Source organism: Canis lupus, chromosome 11, assembly GCF_011100685.1.
Source record: "Canis lupus familiaris isolate Mischka breed German Shepherd chromosome 11, alternate assembly UU_Cfam_GSD_1.0, whole genome shotgun sequence".
Taxonomy (NCBI): Eukaryota; Metazoa; Chordata; class Mammalia; order Carnivora; family Canidae; genus Canis; species Canis lupus.
In genome coordinates, this window is record NC_049232.1 from 51,988,877 (window position 1) to 52,012,871 (window position 23,995).

Here is a 23,995-nt window from a genome sequence, read left to right on the forward strand (position 1 = left end):
TGGGGTGAGGGAGCCCGAGCTGGCATCAAAGCGCTAGCCTGAGGGCACCGAGCCTGACTGGGGCTCTCCCGGGCTTTCCGGCTAGTGTGAGCTGCCTGCGGAACTCGAGCCTTTCTATGGAAACGTCTGGGTTAGCGCATGCATTTGCCCTAATGGGGGAGGGCTGTGGGGTTTGCAAGGTAGTGCGAGGACTCGCAGGGGTCTGTGAAGATGCGACAATCTGGTTGTTAGGGTCTCAAGTCTGTGAGGTCGAGCAAATGTCTGCAGCCTACGCTGTGCAGGAGAATCTGAGTTCTGGGAGATGGGCAATGACAGCCAGATCTCTACCTTTGGAAGGTGGGTCAGTAAGGAATTCTGTGAATTTTAGGAGCGTACGTGTTAATACAGAGGTAGAAGAGCCTGCAATCGCCGGAGAGAAGTAGGGCCTTTGCTTTGTACAAATGTCAAGTGAACTCTGTGACAGTTACAAATGTTCTGTAATTTAATTAGCGCTTGAGTCTTCTCTCCGATTTACACTCGCCGCACGATTTCCCGAGATACCGCAGGGAAAGTCAGCGCTCACCAGCTACCTGTAGATGGCAGCACAGGACCCTTGCAGAACTGAAGGGCTTTGAGTCCAGGGTCTATGGGGCCTCTCCGTGGAGCTGGTGATATAGATTGTGGATCAAACCTGATAAAGTTCTCTGAAAGTCTCAGATTCTTTAGGTTTCTGGGACTTTTTTTTTTCGGTAAGTAGTTAACTTAAGCTGGTTTACTGAACACCAGTGATATTCAAAGAAAAAAAAAAGTTTTTCTCTATCCTCAAGGAACTTGTTTAAGTTGTCAGACAAATAGCTTGATAATCCTACAAAGAGTAAAGGTGGAAGGGTTTGGAGTAGTGGAAAAAGCATAGGCCTCTGAACTTTGGGTGTTGGATATTTACTAGCTGTATGAATTTGGCTAAATTACTTGACTTTAAATGATACATATCATTAACTAAAGTCCATACCTTGCTGATATTTCCTTAGTTTTTCCTTACGCCATTTTTCTGTTCCAGCATCCCATCCAGGATAGCACATTGCATTTAGTTGTCATGTCTCCTTAAACTTGTCTTGGCTGTAACATTTTTTCAGATTTCCTTGTTTTCAATGGCATTGATGGTTTTACCATAGGATGTTTTACAGAATATCTTTCAGTAGGATTTGTCTGATTGATTAGACTGGGGTTATGGGTTTTGGGAAGGAAGACTCATGAGTTAAAGTGCCAGCTTCTTTCTTTCTTTTCTTTCTTTCTGTATCTCTTTCGTTCCTTTAAAAATATTTTATTTATTTATTTCAGAGAGAGTGAACAAGTGAGAGAGAACATGAGCTGGGAGGACAGAGGGAGAAGGAGAAGCAGATTCCCTGCTGAGCAGGGAGCTGTTGGGTCACAGGGCTGGATCCTGGAACTTGGATCCTGGCGTTCCAGGATCATGACCTGAGGCGATAGTAGGCGCTTAACCAACTGAGCCACCCAGGTGCTCAAAGTGCCAGTTTTATCACATCATATCAACCTATGTGTGTGTGTATGTAGTATATTTATATATACAATATTGGTATTGGTATTCATATTAATATGAATAATATTCATATTACAATGGCTCTTAAACATTCTCTGAGTATTCTCCAAGATTTAAAAAAATGTCTTTATGAGGGGCTCAGTTGGTAGAGCATATTAACTCTTGATCTCAGGGTCAGGAGTTCAAGCCCAATGTTGGGTATAAAGCTCATATAAAAAATAAAATTAAATTAAAGGAAATAAATAAAAAAATTCTTTATGAAATATGTTAGGCATAGAGAAAGTTATAAAGAATACTATAACAAACACCCACATTCTTTTCACACAGCTTTATCAAATATTAATATTTTACCACATTTGCTTTAAATTCTCAAGAAAATTAATATTTCAGATAAGTTGAGCTTTTATATACTCCTTCCTAATCTCATTCCATTCTCTTCTTTGCTCCTCATCTTCTCTTTCCAGCAGTAACCACTATTCCAAATTGGTATTTATTTTTCCTCTACATTAAAAAAAATAAATTTATTGACTGATGTACATGTATTTTTATTGGATATATACTTAGAAGTACTGAGTAATAGGGCATGTATATGTTCAGCTTCAATAGATACTGCCAAAATTTTTTCCAAAGAGATTGTAGCAACAGTTCACGGTGCTACAATATATGTGAAGTCTAGTTTCTCTACTTTCTTGCTAACTCTTGAGGTTGTCAGTCTTCTTAATTTCAGCTATTCTAGTGTATATGCAGAAGTATCTCACTGTGGCCTTAGTTTGCATTTCCTTGATATCTAGTAAATTTGGGCACCTTTCCATATGCCTACTGGTTACCATTCGTGATTTGCCTGGTCAAGTCCTTGGCCCATTTTTCTTTTTTCTTTTTTTAAAGATTTTATTTATTTATTCATGAGAGACACAGAGAGAGAGAGAGGCAGAGACACAGGCCGAGGGAGAAGCAGGCTCCATGCAGGGAGCCCCACGCGGGGCTCAATCCCAGGTCTCCAGGATCACGCCCTGGGTGGAAGACAGGCACTAAACCGCTGAGCCACCCAGGGATTCCCTTGGCCCATTTTTATATTTGGTTGTCTGTCTTTTTTCTATTTGTAAGAGCTCCTTGTATATTCTGTATATGATTATTTTGTTAGAGAAATCTATTGCAAATAACTTTTCCCATTCTGTAGCTTTCTTTATTTTCTAAGTAGTGTTTTTCAATGAACAGAAGTTCTTAACTTTATTTTTAAAAATTATTTATTTATTTGAGAAAGAGAGAGAGAGAGCACGAGCAGGGGGGAAGGTCAGAGGAAGAGGGAGAAACAGACATCCTGCTGAGCAGGGAGCCTGATGTGGGGCTTGATCCCAGGACCCTGAGATCATGACCTGAGGGGAAGCCAGATGCTTAACCAACTAAGTCACCTAGGTGGTCTGAGAAGTTCTTAACTTTAATATAGTCCAATTTATTTCATTGTTTGTGGATAATGACTTTATTTTATACCTATTTAAGAAGTCTTTGCCTATCCCAAGTTAATGAATATATTCTCTTATGTCATTGTCTAGAACCTTTATTATTTTACCTTTTATAACTCATCTACAATAGATTTTGTGTATGGTGTGAGGTAGGAGTCAAGATTCATTTTTTTCCCCATATGGTTATGGAACTGATCCAACACTTTTTGTTAAAAAACATCATCAAAGTACAACTTTCAAAAAGTTAAAAGCAAGATTCTAATAAGGATATGGAATGAGGGATACCTGGGTGGCTCAGCGGTTGAGTGACTGCCTGCGGTCCAGGGCGTGATCCCGGGGTCTGGGATCGAATCTCCAGAAAGAGCCTGCTTCTCCCTCTGCCTATGTCTCTCATGAATAAATAAATAAAATCTTAAAAAAAAATTATATGGAATGAATGCATGACAAATTCATTTAACTCATTACTGAAGGAATAAGGAAGATGATAAAGCATGTTTGATGAGCGTTCAAGGAAATTTTTTTTAATTTAATTTAATTTAATTTTTTTATTGGAGTTCAATTTGCCAACATATAGCATAACACCCAGTGCTCATCCCATCAAGTGCCCCCCTCAGTGCCGGTCACCCAGTCACTCCCACCCCCCGCCCACCTCCCTTTCCACCACCCCTTGTTCATTTCCCAGAGTAAGGAGTCTCTCATGTTCTGTCTCCCTCTCTGATATTTCCCACTCATTTTTTCTCCTTTCCCCTTTATTCCCTTTCACTATTTTTTATATTCCCCAAATGAATGAGACCATATAATGTTTGTCCTTCTCCGATTGACTTACTTCACTCAGCATAATACCCTCCAGTTCCATCCACGTTGAAGGAAATGGTGGGTATTTGTCATTTCTAATGGCTGAGTAATATTCCATTGTATACATAAACCACATCTTCTTTATCCATTCATCTTTCAATGGACACCAAGGCTCCTAAGGAAATTAGGTATTGTATTAGAGTTATGGTGGGGGGGGCAATATGTTTATATGTATGCATATATATGCACATATATATACATAACCATACACATATGTGCATATATATGCATACACACATACATAGAGATGGAGAGATTTTATTATAAGGAATTAGCTTACAGGATTATGGAGGCTAACAAGTCCCAAGATCTTTAAGGCTGGCAAACTAGAGACCTAGAAGAGGTGATGGTATAGTTCCAGTCCCAATCCAAAGGCCTGATAAAAAGCTGACAGTATGATTGTAGTCTGAAAGCCAGCAGGTTGAAGACCCAGGAAGAGCTGATGTTTGACTCTAAAGGCAAGATAAAGGACCAATGTCCCAATTGAAACAACTGGCCGGTCAGAGAGAAATGTTTTCTCTCTCTGTTTTTTAGAGATTTTTAAGTAATTTAAGCCAACATAGAGCTCAAACCCATAGCCCTGAGATCAAGTCACATACCTTACAAATTGAGCCAACCGAGCACCTGGAGAAATTTTCTCTGACTCAGCCTTTATATTGTAGTGAGGCTTCAGCTGATTGGATGAAGCCCACCCACCTAGGAAGAGCAATCTGGTTTACTCAGTCTATTCAAATGTTTTTTTTTTTTTAATTTTTTATTTATTTATGATAGTCATAGAGAGAGAGAGAGAGAGGCAGAGACACAGGCAGAGGGAGAAGCAGGCTCCATCACCGGGAGCCCGATGTGGGATTCGATCCCGGGTCTCCAGGATCGCTCCCTGGGCCAAAGGCAGGCGCCAAACCGCTGCGCCACCCAGGGATCCCAGTCTATTCAAATGTTAATCTCATCCAGAAACATCCACCCAGAATAATGTTTGACCAAATATTTGGGCACTTTGTGGCCTAGTCAAGTTAACACAAAAAATTAACCATCACAAGTATTTATAGGCATTTGAAAAAGGTATGTTAGATAAAAGTTAGTTAAAACTGGTTAATGTCTGCAGGATAATAACACCATAACCTTTCCTTTTCTTTTAAGATTTATTTATTTATTTTAGAAAAAGAGTGCACATGAGCAAGAGTTGGGGGGGCAGGGAGAGAGAGGAAGAGAGAAGGGGAGAGAGATTCCTCACTGAGCATAGAGCCTGACATGGGGCTCAATTTCAGCACTCTGAGATCATGACCTGAGCCAAAATCAAGACTCAGACACTTAACTGACTGAGCCACCCAGGCACCCCCACCTTTTTAAAAAAATAATTAATTTATTTATTTCAGTAATCTCTACATCTAACATAGGGCTCAAACTCACAACCAACCCCACAGTCAAGAGTTGCATGCTCTTCTGACTGAGCCAGCCAGGTTCCCAATAACCTTTTCCACTCATCAGAAATCCTTTGCATCATTACCAAACAAAAATCTGTAAGTTATCACGTGACTTCACAGTTTTAGCCTTTAATCAATAATAAATAGAGAATGAGTTAAAGACAAGTATATTACCTTGATAGTTCATCTTTATCAGGATCCCTGGGTGGCGCAGCAGTTTAGTGCCTGCCTTTGGCCCAGGGCATGATCCTGGAGTCCCAGGATCGAATCCCACGTTGGGCTCCTGGTGCATGGAGCCTGCTTCTCCCTCTGCCTATGTCTCTGCCTCTCTCTCTCTTTCTCTGTGACTATCATAAATAAATAAAAATTAAAAAAAAAAAAGATAGTTCATCTTTATTTAGCCCTACTGACTCTTCTTTATAGCATTTCCAAGTTGTGGATGATTTGTGTCAACAAAACAATCTTTATTCCCAGTGCTCTATAGTGTCTCCTTTTTTATAAATCAAGTGTTTGTCACAAGTGTTCGTCACTTCTATAATTTTGTAATAAATTTTGATATCTAGTAGTCTATGGCCTCCAATTTTAAGATTGTAAGATTATATTGACTATTCTTGGCCATTCCATTTCCATCTAAAAAATTTTTAAGCAAACTCTATACCCAATGTGGAGGCAAACTCTAAGATCAAGAGTTATATAATGGGATGCCTGGGTGGCTCAGTCAGTTAAGCATCTGCCTTCAGTTCAGGTTGTGATCCCAAGGTCCTCAGATTGAGCCCCACATTGGGCTCCTTCCTCCTCAGAGCACCTGCTTCTCCCTCTCCCTCTGCCTGCTGCTCCCTCTGTTTGTGTTCTCTCTCTCTGCTAATAAATAAATAAAATCTTAAAAAAGAAAAAAGGAAAAGAAAAAAGAAAAAGCTGTATACTTTCCAGACTGAGCCAGCCAGGTGCCCTTCTATATAAATTTTAAGATCTTATCAATTTTCACACACAGGGATCCCTGGGTGGCGCAGCGGTTTGGCGCCTGCCTTTGGCCCAGGGCGCGATCCTGGAGACCCGGGATCGAATCCCACATCAGGCTCCCGGTGCATGGAGCCTGCTTCTCCCTCTGCCTGTGTCTCTGCCTCTCTCTCTCTCTCTCTCTCTCTGTGACTATCATAAATAAATTTTTTAAAAAATTAAAAAAAAAATTTCACACACACACTCACACACACACACCTATCTACTAGGATTTTCATTAGGATTGTGTTAAATCTAGGGACCCCCGGGTAACTCAGTGGTTGAGTGTCTGCCTTTGGCCTGGGTCCTGATCCCAGGATCCTGGGATCAAGTCCCTTATCGGGCTCCCCTCAGGGAGCCTGCCTCTCCCTCTGCCTGTGTCTCTGTGTTTCTCATGAATAAATAAAATCTTTAATAAAAAAAAAATGATTGTGTTAAATTTATAGAAAAACATTTAGGTTGTTTCTAGTTTTTTGCTGTTACAAATAAATACTAACTTTCCTTTATTTAATAAAGAGGTTGTAGGACTTTATGGGAATCTTTTCACTTTAGGCTCAAAGGAAAAATAATAATTTGGCAGCTCTAAGTACACTGCTCTTTTAAAACAAAACATTGAGGGAGATTTAATTTTGCCTAGAGGAATTTATGGGTCAACAAATTGAACATAAATTTTAATATATTTCAATGGTTTTAACATTTTATATGTTGAGTTTGAGGTACCAGAGTAGTCTTCAGGTAGAGAAATCTAGCGGGTTATTGGACATATGGGTCTGAAACTAATGAGAACAGTCTGAGCTAAATATATAGATTTGGAATCTATTGATATATATAGATAGCAAATATCTATGGGCAAGGTTAGAGTTTGTGAAGGAAAAAATGGGCTGTACACAGAAACTTGGGGCTCTATTTCATGTCTATATTAACTAATTTGAGGAGGAAAATGAACCTGAGTAACAGTAGATTAAGGAGCAAGGGCCCCTAGATCTCGTTTGTATATGTGTTGGGGTGTAGGCAGGCCTTGGTCTTCTCCATAGAGCTTTTTATAGTGCCTTGACCACTGGGCAGGGCTATGTTAATTCCAAGTTCCTTCTCTCTACCACATCTTCCACTAACCCCCCAACCCCTAATCCTCTACTCCTTTTCCTGGCCCTTTGTGTGTTTTGGCTCTTGGAATCAGCAACTGTTCTCTTTTTGCCAGTAAGGTTGACTTCCTCTAGGTACCTGGATTTGCTCATCTGCCCAGGTTCATAAAGATAGGAATTGATTTCCAGCAGCCCAGATCCAGGCAAGAAAGCACAGTACAGCAGCAGTGGGAGCTGGGGAAAGCACCCAGTGGGCCACGAGCAAATCAGCTTCCAACAGTTTAATAATGAGGTCCTGAAGACCCACAATTGCCAAGAGTAGCATGGTGTTCCCCCTGCACTGAAGCTCTGCAAGAAGACCAACCAGGAGGCTTAGCATTATTCAGAAGCCCTGGCCAGCCCAAGGATGCTCAAGCCCAGCCTAGAGTCTAGTCACAGCCAGTTTGGAGAGAGAACTTGGCATGGGCTTCCTATGATCAGACAGAAAAGGAGATGGCTGATAGATGGTACAGTGAAATCAAGCACTACAACTTTCACCAGCCTGACTTCATCTCCAGGACTGGGTACTTCACAGATGATATCAAAGAATACAAAGAAGATGGGAGTAGGGAAGGCACTTGCAAGTGAGGGGTCTTCCTTCATGGTGGCCTGATACTTCCTAGCAGGGAATGTTGTCAACTAGGCCTCTTTGAAGAAAATATCTTGCCTCCAAAGAAGGAATTTGTTAAATGTAATGGGAAGGTGGCAGACTTAATGTGGATAGGAAGTGCCTAGAACAATGAAAACTGGGATCCCTGGGTGGCGCAGCAGTTTGGCGCCTGCCTTTGGCCCAGGGCGCGATCCTGGAGACCCGGGATCGAATCCCATGTCAGGCTCCCGGTGCATGGAGCCTGCTTCTCTCTCTGCCTGTGTCTCTGCCTCTCTCTCTCTCTCTCTCTCTCTCTCTCTCTGTGACTATCATAAAAAAAAAAAAAAAAAAAAAAAAATTAAAAAAAAAAACAATGAAAACTCAACTGTGCTTCTGCCCCTCTGGATGTATGTGCTTGTGTGTGATGCATGTGAGTGTCTCTTGTACACATACTTGAATATACAGCTCTGCGTGAACTTTTTTTTTTTCTTCTTAGAGAAAGTATTGGGTGTGGGGGACAGAGGGAAGAGAGACAGAGGGAGAGGGAGAATCTTCAGCAGACTTCACACCCAGCATGGAGCCTGATGCAGGGCTGGATTTCAAGACACTGAGATCATGACCTAAGCTGAAATCATGAGTCAGACGTTTAACCAACTGAACCACCCAGGCCCCCCTGCATAAACTTAATCTTATCAAAGGAAGGGTCATATAAAGGCTTTAATGGTTACCTAGATAGACCACAGTTATTTGGACTTTGGGGGGAAAATCAATTATAAAACTTTTAAAAATTATTTTTAAGAAAATTTATTTTGTACATTACTTGTAATATCCATCTTTGGACTTTTTGAATTCTAATGTTTGTGATGCTTTGAAGTGAAGTTCATTTTATGTGATCATGCGTTGTAATCTACTTTTGGTAGATTTAAGAATTTAAAATTTGAGAATGTCTTTTTTTCTTAACAATTTTATTTTTACGGGCATCTGGCTGGGTCAGTCAGAAGAGCACACAACTCTTGATCTTAGGGTTGTGAGTTCAAGCCCCACAGTGGGTGTAGAGATTACTCAAAACAAAACAAAACAAAAAAACCAAAGCAAATGATTTCAAGTGGTTTTCCTTGGCTCTTGATAGTCCATAGTTGCCAATAGTGTTTGGTTGTTATTTGACAAGTTAATGCTGAATTTGAAGCAACTGAAGAATTAGCCTCTCTGAATAATCTGCATGAAACAATTACAGGTAAAAATGTTTTTAAGGAAGTTGAGAAAACATTAATTCAGCACAACCTGAAATCTGCTAAATTGTTTCACAACTGATGGTGGCAAAAATATATGTGGAGCAGAAAAAGGGCTTAGTTCAACAAATTTACAAGTCTTATGAAAATGTAATATATTTAAAGTGTATCGTTATTCACGGGGTGCCTAGTTAACTCAGTTGGTTGACTCAACTCATCATGACAGGTGATGATCTCATGAGTGGTGAGATCCAGCCACATCAGGCTCCATGCTCAGTGGGGAGTCTGCTTGAAGACTCTATCCCTCTGCCCCTCTCTCTCAGTCATATGTTTGGGAGCCTGCTTCTCCCTCTGCCTATGTCTCTGCCTCTCTCTGTCTCTCATGAATAAATAAATAAAAGCTTTTTTTTAAAAAAATAAAGTCCTAGTGTCAATAGTTGACTTCATTCAATCTCGTAAACACAACCATCATCAGTTCTTTGGGTTTTATTTTGTTTTGTTTTTTTTGTTTTGTCAGAAATAGAAGCTGAATATCTTGATTTGCCCCACCACACAGCAATTTGATGGCTTAGCATTGGTAATGTTTTATTATGAGTTTTTGAGCAAAAACTGGGCAGGGGGGGCCTGGCTGGTATACCATGACTCCTGATCTCAGAGTTGTGAGTTTGAGCCCCATGTTGGGCATAGAGATTATTTTATTTATTTTAATTTTTAAAAGACTTTATTTAAGAGAGAGAAAGTGTGCCAGAGAGCATGAGCAGAGGGAATAGCAGAGGGAGAAGGAGAAGCAGGCTCTCCGCTGAGTAGAGAACCTGAGAGGGGGCTCAATCCCTGGACCCTGGGATCATGACCTGAACCGAAGGCAGATGTCCAACAGACTGAGCTACCCAGGTGCCCTTATTTTATTTTATTATTATTATTATTTTTAAAGACTTTATTTATTTATTCATGAGAGACACACAGAGAGAGGCAGAGACACAGGCAGAGGGAGAAGCAGGCTCCATGTAGGGAGCCTGATGTGGGACTCGGTCCTGGGACTCCAGGATCACGCCCCAGGCCGAAGGCAGGCGGTGAACCACTGAGCTACCCAGGGATCCCCTTATTTTATGTTTTTAAAGATTTTTTACTTATGTATTTGATAGAGAAAGAGTGCACGTGCAGAGTGGGCACAAGCAGACAGAGAGGGAGAGGGAGAAGCAGGCTACCTGCTAAGCAGGGATCCTAACGCAGGCCCTAGTCCCAGGATTCCTGGGCCATGACCTGAGCCGAAGGCAGATGCTTAACTGACTGAGCCACCTAGGCACCCGTGATTACTTTAAAAATAAATAAAAACTTAATTTAAAAAATTGAGCAAATATCCAGAGGAGAAGCTAACAGAATTCTACAAATGCTTTCCAAGCAATGAATATGCTCAGTTGAATCACATGCTTGTGGACTGACAGCAGTATTTGACAGTAGTTATCTGTGTGAAAAGACAGATGAGATACATAAAATCTCATTACAGATCAACATTAATCTAGTTGAACATTTGCAATTGATTCTGATAATGCTGGAACCCAACTAAGCAAAATGCATACTCCCCAAAGGAATTTTATCCCTCTCATTAGTAAACCTATTGTACCAAAACTTGTATTTAATAATTATTGGTTTATTTTGAATAGTACTAATTAAAATTTTGTGGAAATTTGTTTTCTCTCTTGTTTACGAATACCTATACAATAGCCTCAATTTTGCTTTTTTTGGCCTAAAACCTGAGTATTTACTGAATGGTCCTTTATAGAAGTTTGCTGGTCTCTGCTCAGTACTAAAACTGCAAGAACACCCAGTAATTTGTTTGTTTGCAAGTCTTGGATACTTTTTTCCAATAATGAGAAACACACATCCCTTCCCTTATGAAGATTATGTATTTGCTAAGTTAACCATGCCCCTAAACTTACTAAGTATAAACAATCTGAAACCTCCAGGTTTATATACAAACATCCCACTTCTTCCTCTTAATCATGATCATTAGCACTTTTCACAGGCTGTTTATCTCCAGACTGTGCTTTCTTTGAAGGACTGTCTTATTCTTCTTTGTAGCACCATGTATAGTATTTGGTAGATGCTCAATAAATTTTTTTTTTAATTTTTTACTTATTTATGATAGTCACACACACAGAGAGAGAGGCAGAGACATAGGCAGAGGGAGAAGCAGGCTCCATGCACCGGGAGCCCGACGTGGGATTTGATCCCGGGTCTCCAGGATCACGCCCTGGGCCAAAGGCAGGCGCTAAACCACTGCACCACCCAGGGATCCCAATGCTCAATAAATTTATTGAAGCCTCTGTCTCTAGCTTGGACTGCCTTCTTAGGGTTCAAGTCCACATTATCTGCCTAATGGTTCTATATGCAAGAATATACCTGACAGTCTCAAACTTAATGTATGTGTCCAAAAGGAAACATCTTTCTCCCCAAAGTAAACTGTAGCATCATCCTTTTAGTAAAGCTGACTTTAAAACTCTCTCTCTCCCTCTAGTGGTTTGCTAAAGAAAGGAAATTTTTATTCTCTATTATATTACTGGTCATTTTGTGCCAAGTTCTATCACATTAGTTCCTTAACATTGAAAAGTATTAAAGAGATTGTCCTTTTTCTTCCTCCTCAGTTCCATATTCACTGTCCTCGTTTAGTTTCTCTTTCTTTCACAGATCTTTCCTATCATTTGTAAACTATTTACAGATAGTAATTTGTTTACTTTTGTATCCTCTCATTAAGACTGACCTAGAAGATATTTAGTAAATATTTGTTAATTTAGTTATTTATATTAGATTTCTCTTTGGAGGCATTAGGAGACATTTCCCAAGAGATAAGGAACTTGCTGGAAGAGAAAACTTTCAATGGCCTTGGATCATGGCTTACAGATAGTCATAAAGTTGATAGAGAGTTCTCCTGCATCAGGGTTCTTATCTGGTCTCCTTCTCTTCTGCCTAAGGGCTCCCAAAAAGGCAGCAATAGAGCCAAACCTGGGTATTTTGTTCTTAACCTCTTGAGATTCTTGGGTTCTCTTCATTACATTCTTTCCTTGATCCCTCCCACCTTCCTTTTCATTTCCTGATTTCAGAGTCCTAGCTCTCAGCTACCTGACAGCTAAATCTTAAGTATGAATTCCATTCAAATACTAAAGAACTTTCAAGTACTCTACTGGAAAAACTAATGAAGACTGTGAGACATGGAAGATTTATTTTTTTAAAATATTTTATTTATTTATTCATGAGAGACACCGATAGAGAGGCAAAGACACAGGCAGAGGGAGAAGCAGGCTCCATGCAGGGAGCCCGATGTGGGACTCAATCCCGAGACTCCAGGATCATGCCCTGAGCTGAAGGCAGATGCTCAACCACTGAGCCACCCAGGCATCCTGGAAGATTGGTTTTCTATGTCTGTTTGAATTGCTTCTGAAGATACACTTATCTTGCTGATGAGTAGAACTTGTGCTGGTCAAGTGCCTAGAGGGCAGGAGACATCATTGCCTTTTTCCTCTGAACTTTTGACTAGGAAACTGGGATGCTTCAGAGCTTATATCACAACTTTTATTTTTGTTTATTTTTTAAAAAATGATTTTATTTGTTTATTTGACAGGGAGAGAGAGCAGGTCTATGTACAAGCAGGCAGAGGGAGAAGCAGGCTCCCTACTGAGCAGAGAGCCTGACCTGGAGCTCAATCCCAGGACCCTGGGATCATGACCTGAGCTGAAGGCAGATGCTTAACTGGCAGATGGCGCCCCTACATCACAGCCTTTATTTTTTTTTATTTTTATTTTATTTTAATTTTTACTTATTTATGATAGTCACAGAGAGAGAAAGAGAGAGAGAGGCAGAGACATAGGCAGAGGGAGAAGCAGGCTCCATGCACCGGGAGCCTGACGTGGGATTCGATCTTGGGTCTCCAGGATCGCGCCCTGGGCGAAAGGCAGGCGCTAAACCGCTGCACCACCCAGGGATCCCCATCACAGCCTTTAGACAGTGACTCTTGCTCTGCTTACCTTCCCTGTATCTCCCAGGCCACATTCCTCCCTTCATATCCACAACCTAAGTAACAACAAACATGTATTGGGCATTTTTCTATGTTCTAGATAATTTAAAGGCAGTTCCTCATTTAAACCTCAAAATCATCTTATGAAGTAGTTTCTATTATTATTCTTTGGGAAACTGAGGCCATGTAGCTTGCCCAAGGTCAAAGTATCAGAGCTAGAACTCAAATCCAGATATGGCAGGCAGATTTCTAGGATGGCCGGCCAATGATGGCTGCCCCAATGAAGCAGCTCTGGTGGTATTCATGTCCTTGTGTAATCCCCATCCCTTGAATGTGACTTGCTTCTGATGCATAGAATACAACAAAAATGAGGGGATGTCACTTCTGTGATTAGGTTAAAAAGATTGTGACTTCCATTTTGCTAATAGACATTATTGCCTTCTCAGCTTGCATGCTTTGATGAAGCAACCAGCCATGTTGCATGTCAATTCTCAATGACAAGGAATTGAGACAAGCCAATAGCTAATAAGGAACTGAGGCTTTCAGTCCAAAAGCCTAGGAGGAATTGAGTCCTGCCAACAATCACATGAGTGAACTTGGAAGTGAATCCTTCTACAGTCAAACTGGCACTTTGATAGCAGTCTATATAAAACCCTGAACCTGGGACAACTGCGTGGCTCAGTGGTTGAGTATCTGTCTTTGGCTCAAGCCATGATTCTGGGGTCCTGGGATCCAGTGCCCCATCAGGCTCCTCACAGGGAGCCTGCTTTTCCCTCTGCCTATGTCTCTGCCTCTCTCTCCGTGTCTCTCATGAATAAATAAATAAAATCTTAAAAACAAACAAACAAACAAAAAAAACCCTGAGCCAGAGGATACAATCAAGCCATACTCAGATTCCTGACCCACAGAAACAGTGAGATAATAAATGTTTTAAGCCACAGAATTTTATCAGGCTCCCCACAGGGAACCTCCTTCTCCCTCTGCCTGTGTCTTTGCCTCTCTGTCTCTCATGAATAAATAAATCTTTTTTTAAAAAGCCACAAAATTTTGGAGTAATTTATTACATAATTGATAATACACAAGATGGATCTGATTTGCTTCAAAGTTCATGCTTTTCTCAATTTTATAAAGGACAGCTAGGCAGCACAACCTCCAGCAGCCCAGAGAACGCTCATTTTTTAAGGTCAACATCTCTATTGACTAAGCTGGCTGAATTGTCCTAGTCAAAATCTTCCTCAGGGTATTGCTCCAAATTTGGATGAACCTGGAATGATCAAGTTTTCTTTTTCATTGCATTTGCTATTGCTTGCTATTGCATTTGGAGTGTCACTCTCTCATTGCAACTATTCCAGTGAAAGAAATCATATGATAGCTAGGTTTGCTTTTGGAGAGCAAAGGCCCTGTTAGATTGACTGACCCTCCCAGTCTGGCAGGTAGAATCCCATGAGGCCAAGAGTTTGCAAATGCTGAAACCTGAGGTGGGCTAATGAGGCCTTCGAAAGCATCTCCTCCAATGGTGCTCAGCCCTGGCATCACATTAGAATCACCTGGGGAGCTTTCAAAACAGATTCCTGAGCTTTACCCCAAGCCAATTAAAGTAGAATTGTGTCTTGGAAGAGATGTTGCATCTGTACAATACACTATGTATCTTCCGGGTTTCTGCTCTGGTCTTTTTTAGTTCCTCGCATGTGCATTTGTCATCTTACCAGAAGTCCTAGCTTAAAAGACCTGTGTTCCCTCTCTCCTTCATTCAGTAAATAGGAACGGACTGATTTTTACATACCAAGTACTATTATAGTAATTGGAGATACAATGGCATGCAAGGAAAAAAAAGGCCTAGGGGCAGCTCAGGTGGCTCAGCGGTTTAGCGCCGCTTTCAGCCCAGGGCGTGATCCTGGAGTCTCAGGATCAAGTCCCACGTCGGGCTCCCTGCATGGATCCTGCTTCTCCCTCTGCCTGTGTCTCTGCCTCTCTCTCTCTGTTTCTCATAAATAAACAATATCTTAAGAAAAAAGGGTCTAGATGAGAACTATAGTCTCCAAACACTTTACTTCATGCTCACTCAGTTATTTTCCTTTGTTGTGCTGTAATTGCTGAGTAAAACATGCTTGCCTTGTGGTACAATCTTGTTAAATTATTACAGGTAGGATCTCGGTTAGCTGTAAGGGATAGACTAAGGAAGTCCGACGGAAATTCTTCAATGAAAAGAATCTTCTTGGGTGGGAGGAGCAGAAGACTTTAGTTACCTCCTCACACTGGTGAGGGCAAGTCCGCCCTCGCCGTTCCAAGACCTATTAGTGGGCGGAGCTGCCTTCATTCTTGCACGTAAGGAAAGGGGAAGGAAACCCCGCCTCTTACGTGCTTTAGGAGGCGGGGTCGGCGGACTGGGCGTGAGTTGATTGGCTAGAAGGCGGGGCGCCACGGGTTGGCTCCTTCCAGGCGCTCGCCGGGATCCCCGTGCAGCGAGAGGAGGGGGGTAGTCCCGGTAGCTCCTGCCTCCCAGCGATGGCGCCGCTGTGCCGCGCCCAGTCTTCTGCCTGTCCGCCCGTACTCGCCGCTATTGGGAGCACGGTCAGACGGTGAGGATTGAAGCGGGTCCGAGGGAGCGGCGGGACGCTGCCTGCCACGGGGACCATGAGGAGCCTTCAGACCTGTGCGGCCGAGAGCGGGAGCAGCCGCGGCACCTGCTGAGAGGAAAGAGGGAGCCGCCGGGTGCGGCGGCGCGGCGGGGTGCGACGGAGGCTCGCGAGTGCCTCGGCCATGTCGCTGCTCTGTGTACGCGGTGAGTGTGTGGACGTGGGGCGGGGGGGGGCAGGGGTCGCCGAGGGGTCCCCACACGCATCCAGTGGGCGTCGGGTTACCACCTTTTCCAAACTTCACTTCTCCTCTGCGCCTCGGTGGGCGATTGTGTTAACTCATTTATAAACGTTTAAGGAGGTTCTTTTTCACTCTGCCTTGTTTTCCCTCACTCTCCTGTGAGGGACTGTTAACCTCTCTCCATTTCGGTGGCCATGTGACAGAGTTGTTGGCCGGCAGGCCCAGATCCTATTAACCAGTGACCGGGGCTCTTCTCTAGTGAGAGTACACTAGCCAGGAGACCGCGAATAGTTGGGTGTCAACAGCGGGCAGTCTCCCTTTCTTTTCTTCCTTTTCCTTGCACCGTGAAACTGCAGGCGGATTAGTAGAAGGTTCTTTTTATCGATATTTGAACGCGACGTGGTACAGCTGTCACATCCCTTCTTCCAGTGTATTTCTTCGCTTGCACCCTCTGTTGCTTGTCTGGTTCCCGGCTTCTCTGTAGTCTAGGCTAAGATTATTCTAATATTCGACTTGGAAAAGTGTGTTGTCTTCTCTCCTTTTGGAGAACATAAGTCGTATAACCTATACGTGTATTTATTTTTTAGCTTCTATTACAGTAGGTAAAAGGCCTTTATTGCTTTTTCACTGAGGACAGTTGACCCACCTAAGAAGATATTTTAAGGGAAGAGCTTTGGGGTTTAAGATGAGGCAAGGTGTATGCATTAAGCTCTGTGAGGGTAGAGACTGTTTCTTACTAGTTTTTGTATTCTTGGTGCCTGACAGAGAAGCTCAGTACTGGCTTTGAATAAATGCATGTGAGGACTGTGATTTTAGAGATTATCTGATCAGAAAAAGCAGGGTCTGGATTACCCATTGAACTTGATCTTGGAAAATTCAAGTTACAGCCTATCATATCAGTGTTCAACAAGATGGGATAAGGTGGCTTGATGGTGAGGGAGAGAATTTATCTTTCCTTAGCCTTTTCCTGGTACCCTTTACTGGATAGAGTTCATGTTTCTTTTGGCTCTGTGGATTAGCAGCATTGTTATTTGTGATCTCTCTGATGGGTGTTTCCCCCAGCTGCTGGCAAAGGTAACTGTTTTGCACTGTTGTCCTCCACTGTTTTGTTAAATCTCCATTAACCCAAAATGGATTTGGCTATTTCTAGGGATTACGAGACAATTTTTTTTCTTCATGGTTGATTTTTCATTAATGAGAATTTTGCTTTGCTTTTAGTAAGACATTTTCTCTTAGCAGCTGGGAATCTATTTATTCCTTTAGATCCCTGCTGTTGAGTAGCAGGATTTGGGAGAGGTTGGGTTTTGCAATGTCCCTTGGATAGTTTAAATCTCTACTGCTATACTGTATTATGGTGCTAGTCCTCATGGAAGACTCTTTATTAGACAGGAACACTATTAAGCCAGAAATTCCTATTAATTGCATTTAAATAATTTCAGAGAAGGAGCTGCTGCTGTTTTCACTTGTTCTAATATTGGGCAACTTTCATTGTCTACAAATTCTGTTATTTAGCTAACCTCTTTCACTTTTTATGTTATATTAGTTGAATCTCTCTTTTGAACCTGGGGGATTGGAGACCAGTAGGTCATTGTCTTTTGAGTGGAGATTCTTTTTTTTTTTTTTTTTTTTAAAGATTTTATTCATTCACGAGAGAGAGAAAGAGATGCAGAGACACAGGTAGAGGGAGAAGCAGGCTCCATGCAGGGAGCCTGACGTGGGACTCGATCCTGGGACTCCAGGATCACTCCCTGGGCTGAAGGCAGCGCTACACCGCTGAGCCACCCTGGCTGCCTGCCCTTGAGTGGAGATTCTGAAGATGATTAATTACTGAAACTAGCAGGTACCTTGCAGAGAAGTATTCATATAAAATGGCAAAGTATCCATTTTGGGAAAACTTAACAGAAATGGATCAAAATAAGTCTTTCTAAAATGATATTCCTGCATTATATTTTGGAGTTAGGAATGTTCATGTTATGAGAGAAGCTTGTGTAAGAATACTATATAACTCAGTTTCAGTTCATCTTGGAGTAGAATTGAATTAGAAACTTTTTCCCTGTAGTCAGAGTTCAAACAGTAGTAGAAACTGATGTAGAAACTGGCAAACTGGTATTTAATTATCCCCAAACATCTCAAGAAGTCAGTTTCTTGATTTAACCCTTTAATCATGCCTTATTGCCTACAGGTTAAGTGCTTTCAATAGTCTGATTCTAGCCCTCATTTTTGGCCCTATATTCTTGCCTATCTTTATACAGATATTTAGCTCTAGCACTAACTCTGCTCGTTACTGCCTCTGTACCAGTATTCTGCATTGGTACTCCCTGAAATATTCTTTTTTGAATTTTATGCTTGTCAAAAATATATTCTTTTTTTTTTTTTTTTTTTAAATATATTCTTTTCCTAGCATACAGTCTACTTTTTTTTGGTTGAAAAGTTCCTAAGTTCTGTCCTCAGTGATCTTTTTCCCCTACACAGTCTTAAACTCTAAACTCCTTTAAATATAAATTACTTATGGTTTGAATAGTACCACTAAAATTTGGCAATGAATTGTGTACTGCCTGGCAACTTGTCTTGTACTGTTTGTGGTGACCCAGACAAAAAAGATGATGACAGTGGTTAGATCAGATCTGGAATTTTGTGTTCTTTTGGGGTATTTGGTTTTAAGAGGCACAGTGAGAAAGTAGAATTTCTTTAGAGGATAATCATTAGAAATGTAGAAAACATTTGAGTAATTTAGAGGTTTAGTTTTTTTTTTTTTTTTTAAAGATTTTATTTTTTTATTAATGAGAGAGACAGAGAGAAGGCAGAGACATGGGTAGAGGGGGAAGAGAAGCAGGCTCTGGAGCCGGATGCGGGACTCGATTCTGGAATTCCAGGATTATGGCCTGAGTTCAAGGCAGACGCTCAACTGCTGAGCCACCCAGGTGTCCCCAGAGGTTTAGTTATGAGGTGATTTAAGAGGGGGAGAATTGGGATGCCTCTTCTCAGAGGGGGAGAATGAGGATGCCTCTGGCTCAGCGGTTGAGCATCTGCCTTTGGCTCAGGGTGTGATCTTGGAGTTCCAGGATGGAGTATTGTGGGATCAAGTCCCACATCTGGCTTTCTGCATGGAGCCTGCTTCTCCCTCTGCCTATGTCTCTGCCTTCTCTCTGTGTCTCTCATGAATAAATAAATAAAATCTTAAAAAAAAAAAAAAAGAGGTGTAGGATTGTAATAGATGAAAATATTATTATTATTATTATTATTATTATTATTATTTAAAAAAAAAACATTTTAGGAGTTCCTGGCTGGCTCAGTTGGTCAGTTACTCTTGATCTTGGGGTTGTGAGTTTGAGTCCCACGTTGAGTGTTGAGATTACTTAAACACAAAACTTCATTCCTAATGAATGGGACAAGTTGACTATTGAATGAAAATTATAAGAAACTATATTGTAGTTTATTGTAAGGAAGAACATTAAATTAGTTGTTCTTAACAAATGAAATGGACTACTTAGGGTTTCTTTCTTTTTTTTTTTAGGACTTTTTTTTTAAGATTTTGTTTTTTATTTTTTTCCATGAGAGACAGAGTGATAGAGAGAGAGAGAGGCAGAGAGAGAGAGGCAGAGAGAGAAGCAGCCTCCATGTAGGGAGCCTGAGGTGGGACTCCATCCTGGAACTCCAGGATCATGCCCTGGGCGGAAGGCAGAAGTTCAACTGCTGAGCCACCCAGGTGTCCTGTTTTAGGACATTTTAAGCAGAAACTGAATGAGTGGTAAGGATGTTCTAAAAGAGATGTCAGCATTGAGTGGGAGGTTAGACTTGATGAATTTTAAGAAACCACCCTTTCATAGAATTCACTTAGTCTTTCTTTAAAAATTTGGCACAACTTTCCTCATAATACTGATATCTTTTTACTTTCATAGGGGCCAATACCACATAGCAACTCCACTAAACTAAATCAGGGATTTTCTTTAACTTTTAGTGTCTTGGTATTTTTTTTTTTTTAAGATTTTATTTATTTACTCATAGAGACACACATAGAGAGAGAGGCAGAGACACAGGGAGAGGGAGAAAAGGCTCCGGGCAGGGAGCCCGACGTGGGACTCGATCCCGGGTCTCTAGGATCAGGCCCTGGGCTGAAGGCCGAGCTAAATCGCTGAGCCACCGGGCTGCCCGTGTCTTGATATTTTTGACTAGTTTTTCCGAGCAAGTTATAAGCATTTTGAGAATTGAGTCTTTCCCCTATTTTTTTTTTTTTTTCTTTTTAAGATTTTCTTTATTAGAGGGCATGAGTTGGCGGGGGTGGGAAGCAGGGGGAGAGGCACCCAGTCACCCCTTTCTGTATTTCTTAATTGCCACAGTGTTGACAATTTGAGCTATGTATGGATCCTCCTCACCCCCATACCCTTTGTTTTTTAAAGGATTTTATTTATTTATGCATGAGACAGAGAGAGAGAGAGAGAGAGAGAGAGAGAGGCAGAGGCAGGCAGAGAGAAGCAAGCTCCACGCCGGGAGCCCAACGTGGGCCTCGATTCCGGGTCTCTGGGACCCCACCCCGGGCTGAAGGTGGCGCTAAACCGCTGCGCCATCGGGGCTGCCCCCGCCCCCCCTCCATACCCTTTGAACCAGAAGTGACTACACTTATGAAATAATCAAAACCGAGGGATCCCTGGGTGGTGCAGAGGTTTAGCGCCTGCCTTTGGCCCAGGGCGCGATCCTGGAGACCTGAGATCGAGTCCCGCATCGGGCTCCTGGTGTGGAGCCTGCTTCTCCCTCCTCCTGTGCCTCTGCCTCTCTCTCTCTCTCTGTGACTATCATAAATAAATAAAAATTAAAAAAAAAATCAAAACCGAAAAAAAAATCAAAACCGAAAAGTAGTCTTGGGGATATAAAAAGCAATATATGCTAATATACTGTCTTTTTTTGTTTATTTATTCATTTGTTTATTTATTTGTTTATTTTAAAGATTTATTTATTTATGATAGACATAGAGAGAGGCAGAGACACAGGAGGAGGGAGAAGCAGGCTCCAGGCAGGGAGCCTGACGTGGGACTCGATCCTGGCACTCCAGGATCGTGCCCTGGGCCAAAGGCAGGCGCTAAACCGCTGAGCCACCCAGGGATCCCCTATTATTATTATTATTATTATTTTTTAAATTTTTATTTATTTATGATAGTCACACAGAGAGAGAGAGAGGCAGAGACATAGGCAGAGGGAGAAGCAGGCTCCATGCACCCGCAGCCCGACGTGGGATTCGATTCCGGGTCTCCAGGATTGCGCCCTGGGCCAAAGGCAGGCGCCAAACCGCTGCGCCACCCAGGGATCCCTATTATTTTTAATAGTAATCTCTACACCCAACTTGGGGCTCCAAACTCAGGACCCTGAGATCAAGAGTGACATGTTTTTCTGACCAAATCAGTCAGGTGACTCAATATATTGTTATAGAAAACTGGCAAAATGAAGGAAAGTTTAGAAAGGAAAATAAAAATCACCATAGTCCTACCACTCCCTTAACACCATGGTTAACTTTTTTGTTCTTTGTTTTTATTATTTTTTAACATTTTTATGTATATTTTTATTTATGAGAGATGCACAGAGAGAGGCAGAGGGAGAAGCAGGCTCCATGCAGGGAACCCAGTGTGGGACTTGATCCTGGGACCCGGGGGATCATGCCCTGAGCCAAAGGCAGATGCTCAGCTGCTGAGCCACCCAGGCATACCATTCTTTGTTTTTTTAAATTGTAAATGTAATATATATGCATGATAGGAAATTCATACAGTTTAGGATGTGAAGTGAAAGTAGAAATTGGTCCTCTCCCTTATTTTCTGTTCTCTAAGAGGTAACTACTCATTGCTGTTTCTTGCATATCCTAGAAATTTTCATTACAAATGAATACACACATTTTACAACTGGATGTATATAATATTCAACTTGTTAAAACATTTAATGTTTTCCTGTCAGCTTCTGTGAATCTAAATTTATTTTTTGAGACAGTGTACATGTGAGCACTAAGGGGGGAAAGGCAGAGAGAGAGAGAGGGAGAAGCAGACTTCCAGAGAGCAGGGAGCTCCATGTGGAGCTTGATCCCAGGACTTAGAGATTATGACCTGAGCCATCCAGGTGCCCCTAAATCATTCTTTCTAATAGCTGCAGAGAATTCCATTTTACAAGCATACATAATTTAACCAGTTTTATGTTGATGGACAATCATATTTTTTTTCATTTTGCTATTAAAACAATACTACCATGAACATCCTTGTGGATAGTTTTGTTATGCCTGGAGATTGTGATTTGTGTGTGATTTGCTCATTGCTGTTTTCCTGGCATAGTTACACTCAGCTGGATCCATTAGCAAATCAAATGCCTCAGCATCTCTCAGATCAGCATCCCCTATAGAGGCAGATCCTTACCAGTAGGTAATATTTTATGCCTATGAAGAAGACCAAAGACCTCAGGTTTTGTAAGTTTGACCTGTGATTTCCATGGACTCCTTTTTTAAAAAAAATTTTTGTTTATTTATTAGAGAACACAAGTGGGGGGAGGGGCAAAGGGAGAGGGAGGAGCAAACTCCCCACTGAGGAGGGAGCAAAGTGGGTTGGATCCCAGGACCTTGGTAATCATGACTTGAGCCAAAGGCAGATGCTTAACTGACTGAGCCACCCAGGTGCCCCTACTCTTCTTAAAAAAAAAAAAAAAAAAAAAAAATTCTGGGCAGCCCGGGTGGCTCAGTGGTTTAGCGCCGGCTTCGGCCCAGGGCCTGATCCTGGAGACCCAGGATGGAGTCCCACATCGGGCTCCCTGAGTGGAGCCTGCTTCTCCCTCTGCCTATGTCTCTGCCTCTCTCTCTCTCTCTCTCTGTCTCTCTCATGAATAAAGAAATAAAATCTTAAAAAAAATCTTTTTTGGGGACCCCTGGGTGGCGCAGCGGTTTGGCGCCCGCCTTTGGCCCAGGGCGTGATCCTGGAGTCCCGGGATCGAATCCAACGTCGGGCTCCCGGTGCATGGAGCCTGCTTCTCCCTCTGCCTGTGTCTCTGCCTCTCTCTCTCTCTCTCTCTCTCTCTGTGTGACTATCATAAATAAATAAAAATTAAAAAAAAACTTTTTTGTATTCCATCTTGATGCATGTGCCCAATGTTCATAGCAGCATTATCTACAATAGTCAAATTATGGAAACAGCCCAGGTGTCCATCGATTGATGAATCGATAAAGGTGTAGTGTATATACCCACAAGCACACACATACACACACAATCACAAGATTATTCAGCCATAAAAAAGAATGAAATCTTGGCATTTGCAACAATATGGAGGCAGCTAGAGAGTATTATGCTAAACAAAATAAGAGTAAGACATATGATTTTGCTCAAATGTGGAATTTAAGAAATCATACAAGCAAAGGGGGAAAAAAAAAGACAAACCAAGAAACAGACTCTCAACTATAGAAAACAGTTGGTTACCAGCATGGAGGTGGTGGGGGATGGGTAAAATAGGTGATGAGATTAAGGAGTTGTATTTATTGTGATAAGCACTGGGTTATGTATGGGAGTGCTAAATCACTATATTGTACACCTGAAACTAATGTTACACTTGCTAAAATAATTTAAAAACTTAAAAAGATAATTGCCAAAATTTTTCTTGCAAAATTATTTTCCCTGTTGAACATTGTTTTTATTTATTTTTCATTTTTTTATTTTTTTTTTAAAGATTTTATTTATTTATTCATAGACATAGAGAGAGAGGCAGAGACACAGGCAGAGGGAGAAGCAGGCTCCACGCAGGGAGCCCGATGTGGGACTCGATCCTGGGTCTCCAGGATCACACCCCAGGCTGCAGGCGGGGCCAAACCGCTGTGCCACCGGGGCTGCCCTGAACATTGTGTTTTTAAAACAGAACACTGTCACTAGTGATGAGAACTATACCAACTCATTTATGTTGACTTGCCCTTAGAAAAGCTTGTATTTATCATCACCTATTAGTTACCTAAC

The 23,995-nt window shown here is 41.7% G+C and overlaps 1 protein-coding gene and 1 pseudogene across 5 annotated transcripts in view; both read left to right on the forward strand.

Moving 5' to 3' along the window:
• Positions 1-301: 301 nt before the first annotated feature.
• Positions 302-8,125, forward strand: LOC106559514 (annotated as a pseudogene).
• A 7,518-nt stretch (positions 8,126-15,643) lies between these two features.
• Positions 15,644-23,995, forward strand: part of UNC13B (unc-13 homolog B) — a 231,910-nt gene continuing 223,558 nt past the window's right edge. For 3 of the 5 annotated variants that reach the window (XM_038552721.1, XM_038552722.1, XM_038552723.1), the window contains exon 1: positions 15,644-15,999. In XM_038552721.1, the coding sequence (XP_038408649.1) occupies positions 15,978-15,999 (22 nt within the window). In that variant the 5' untranslated portion in view covers positions 15,644-15,977. The remainder of the gene's footprint in view (positions 16,000-23,995) is intronic. The other 2 variants (XM_038552724.1, XM_038552725.1) reach the window with 1 other exon arrangement.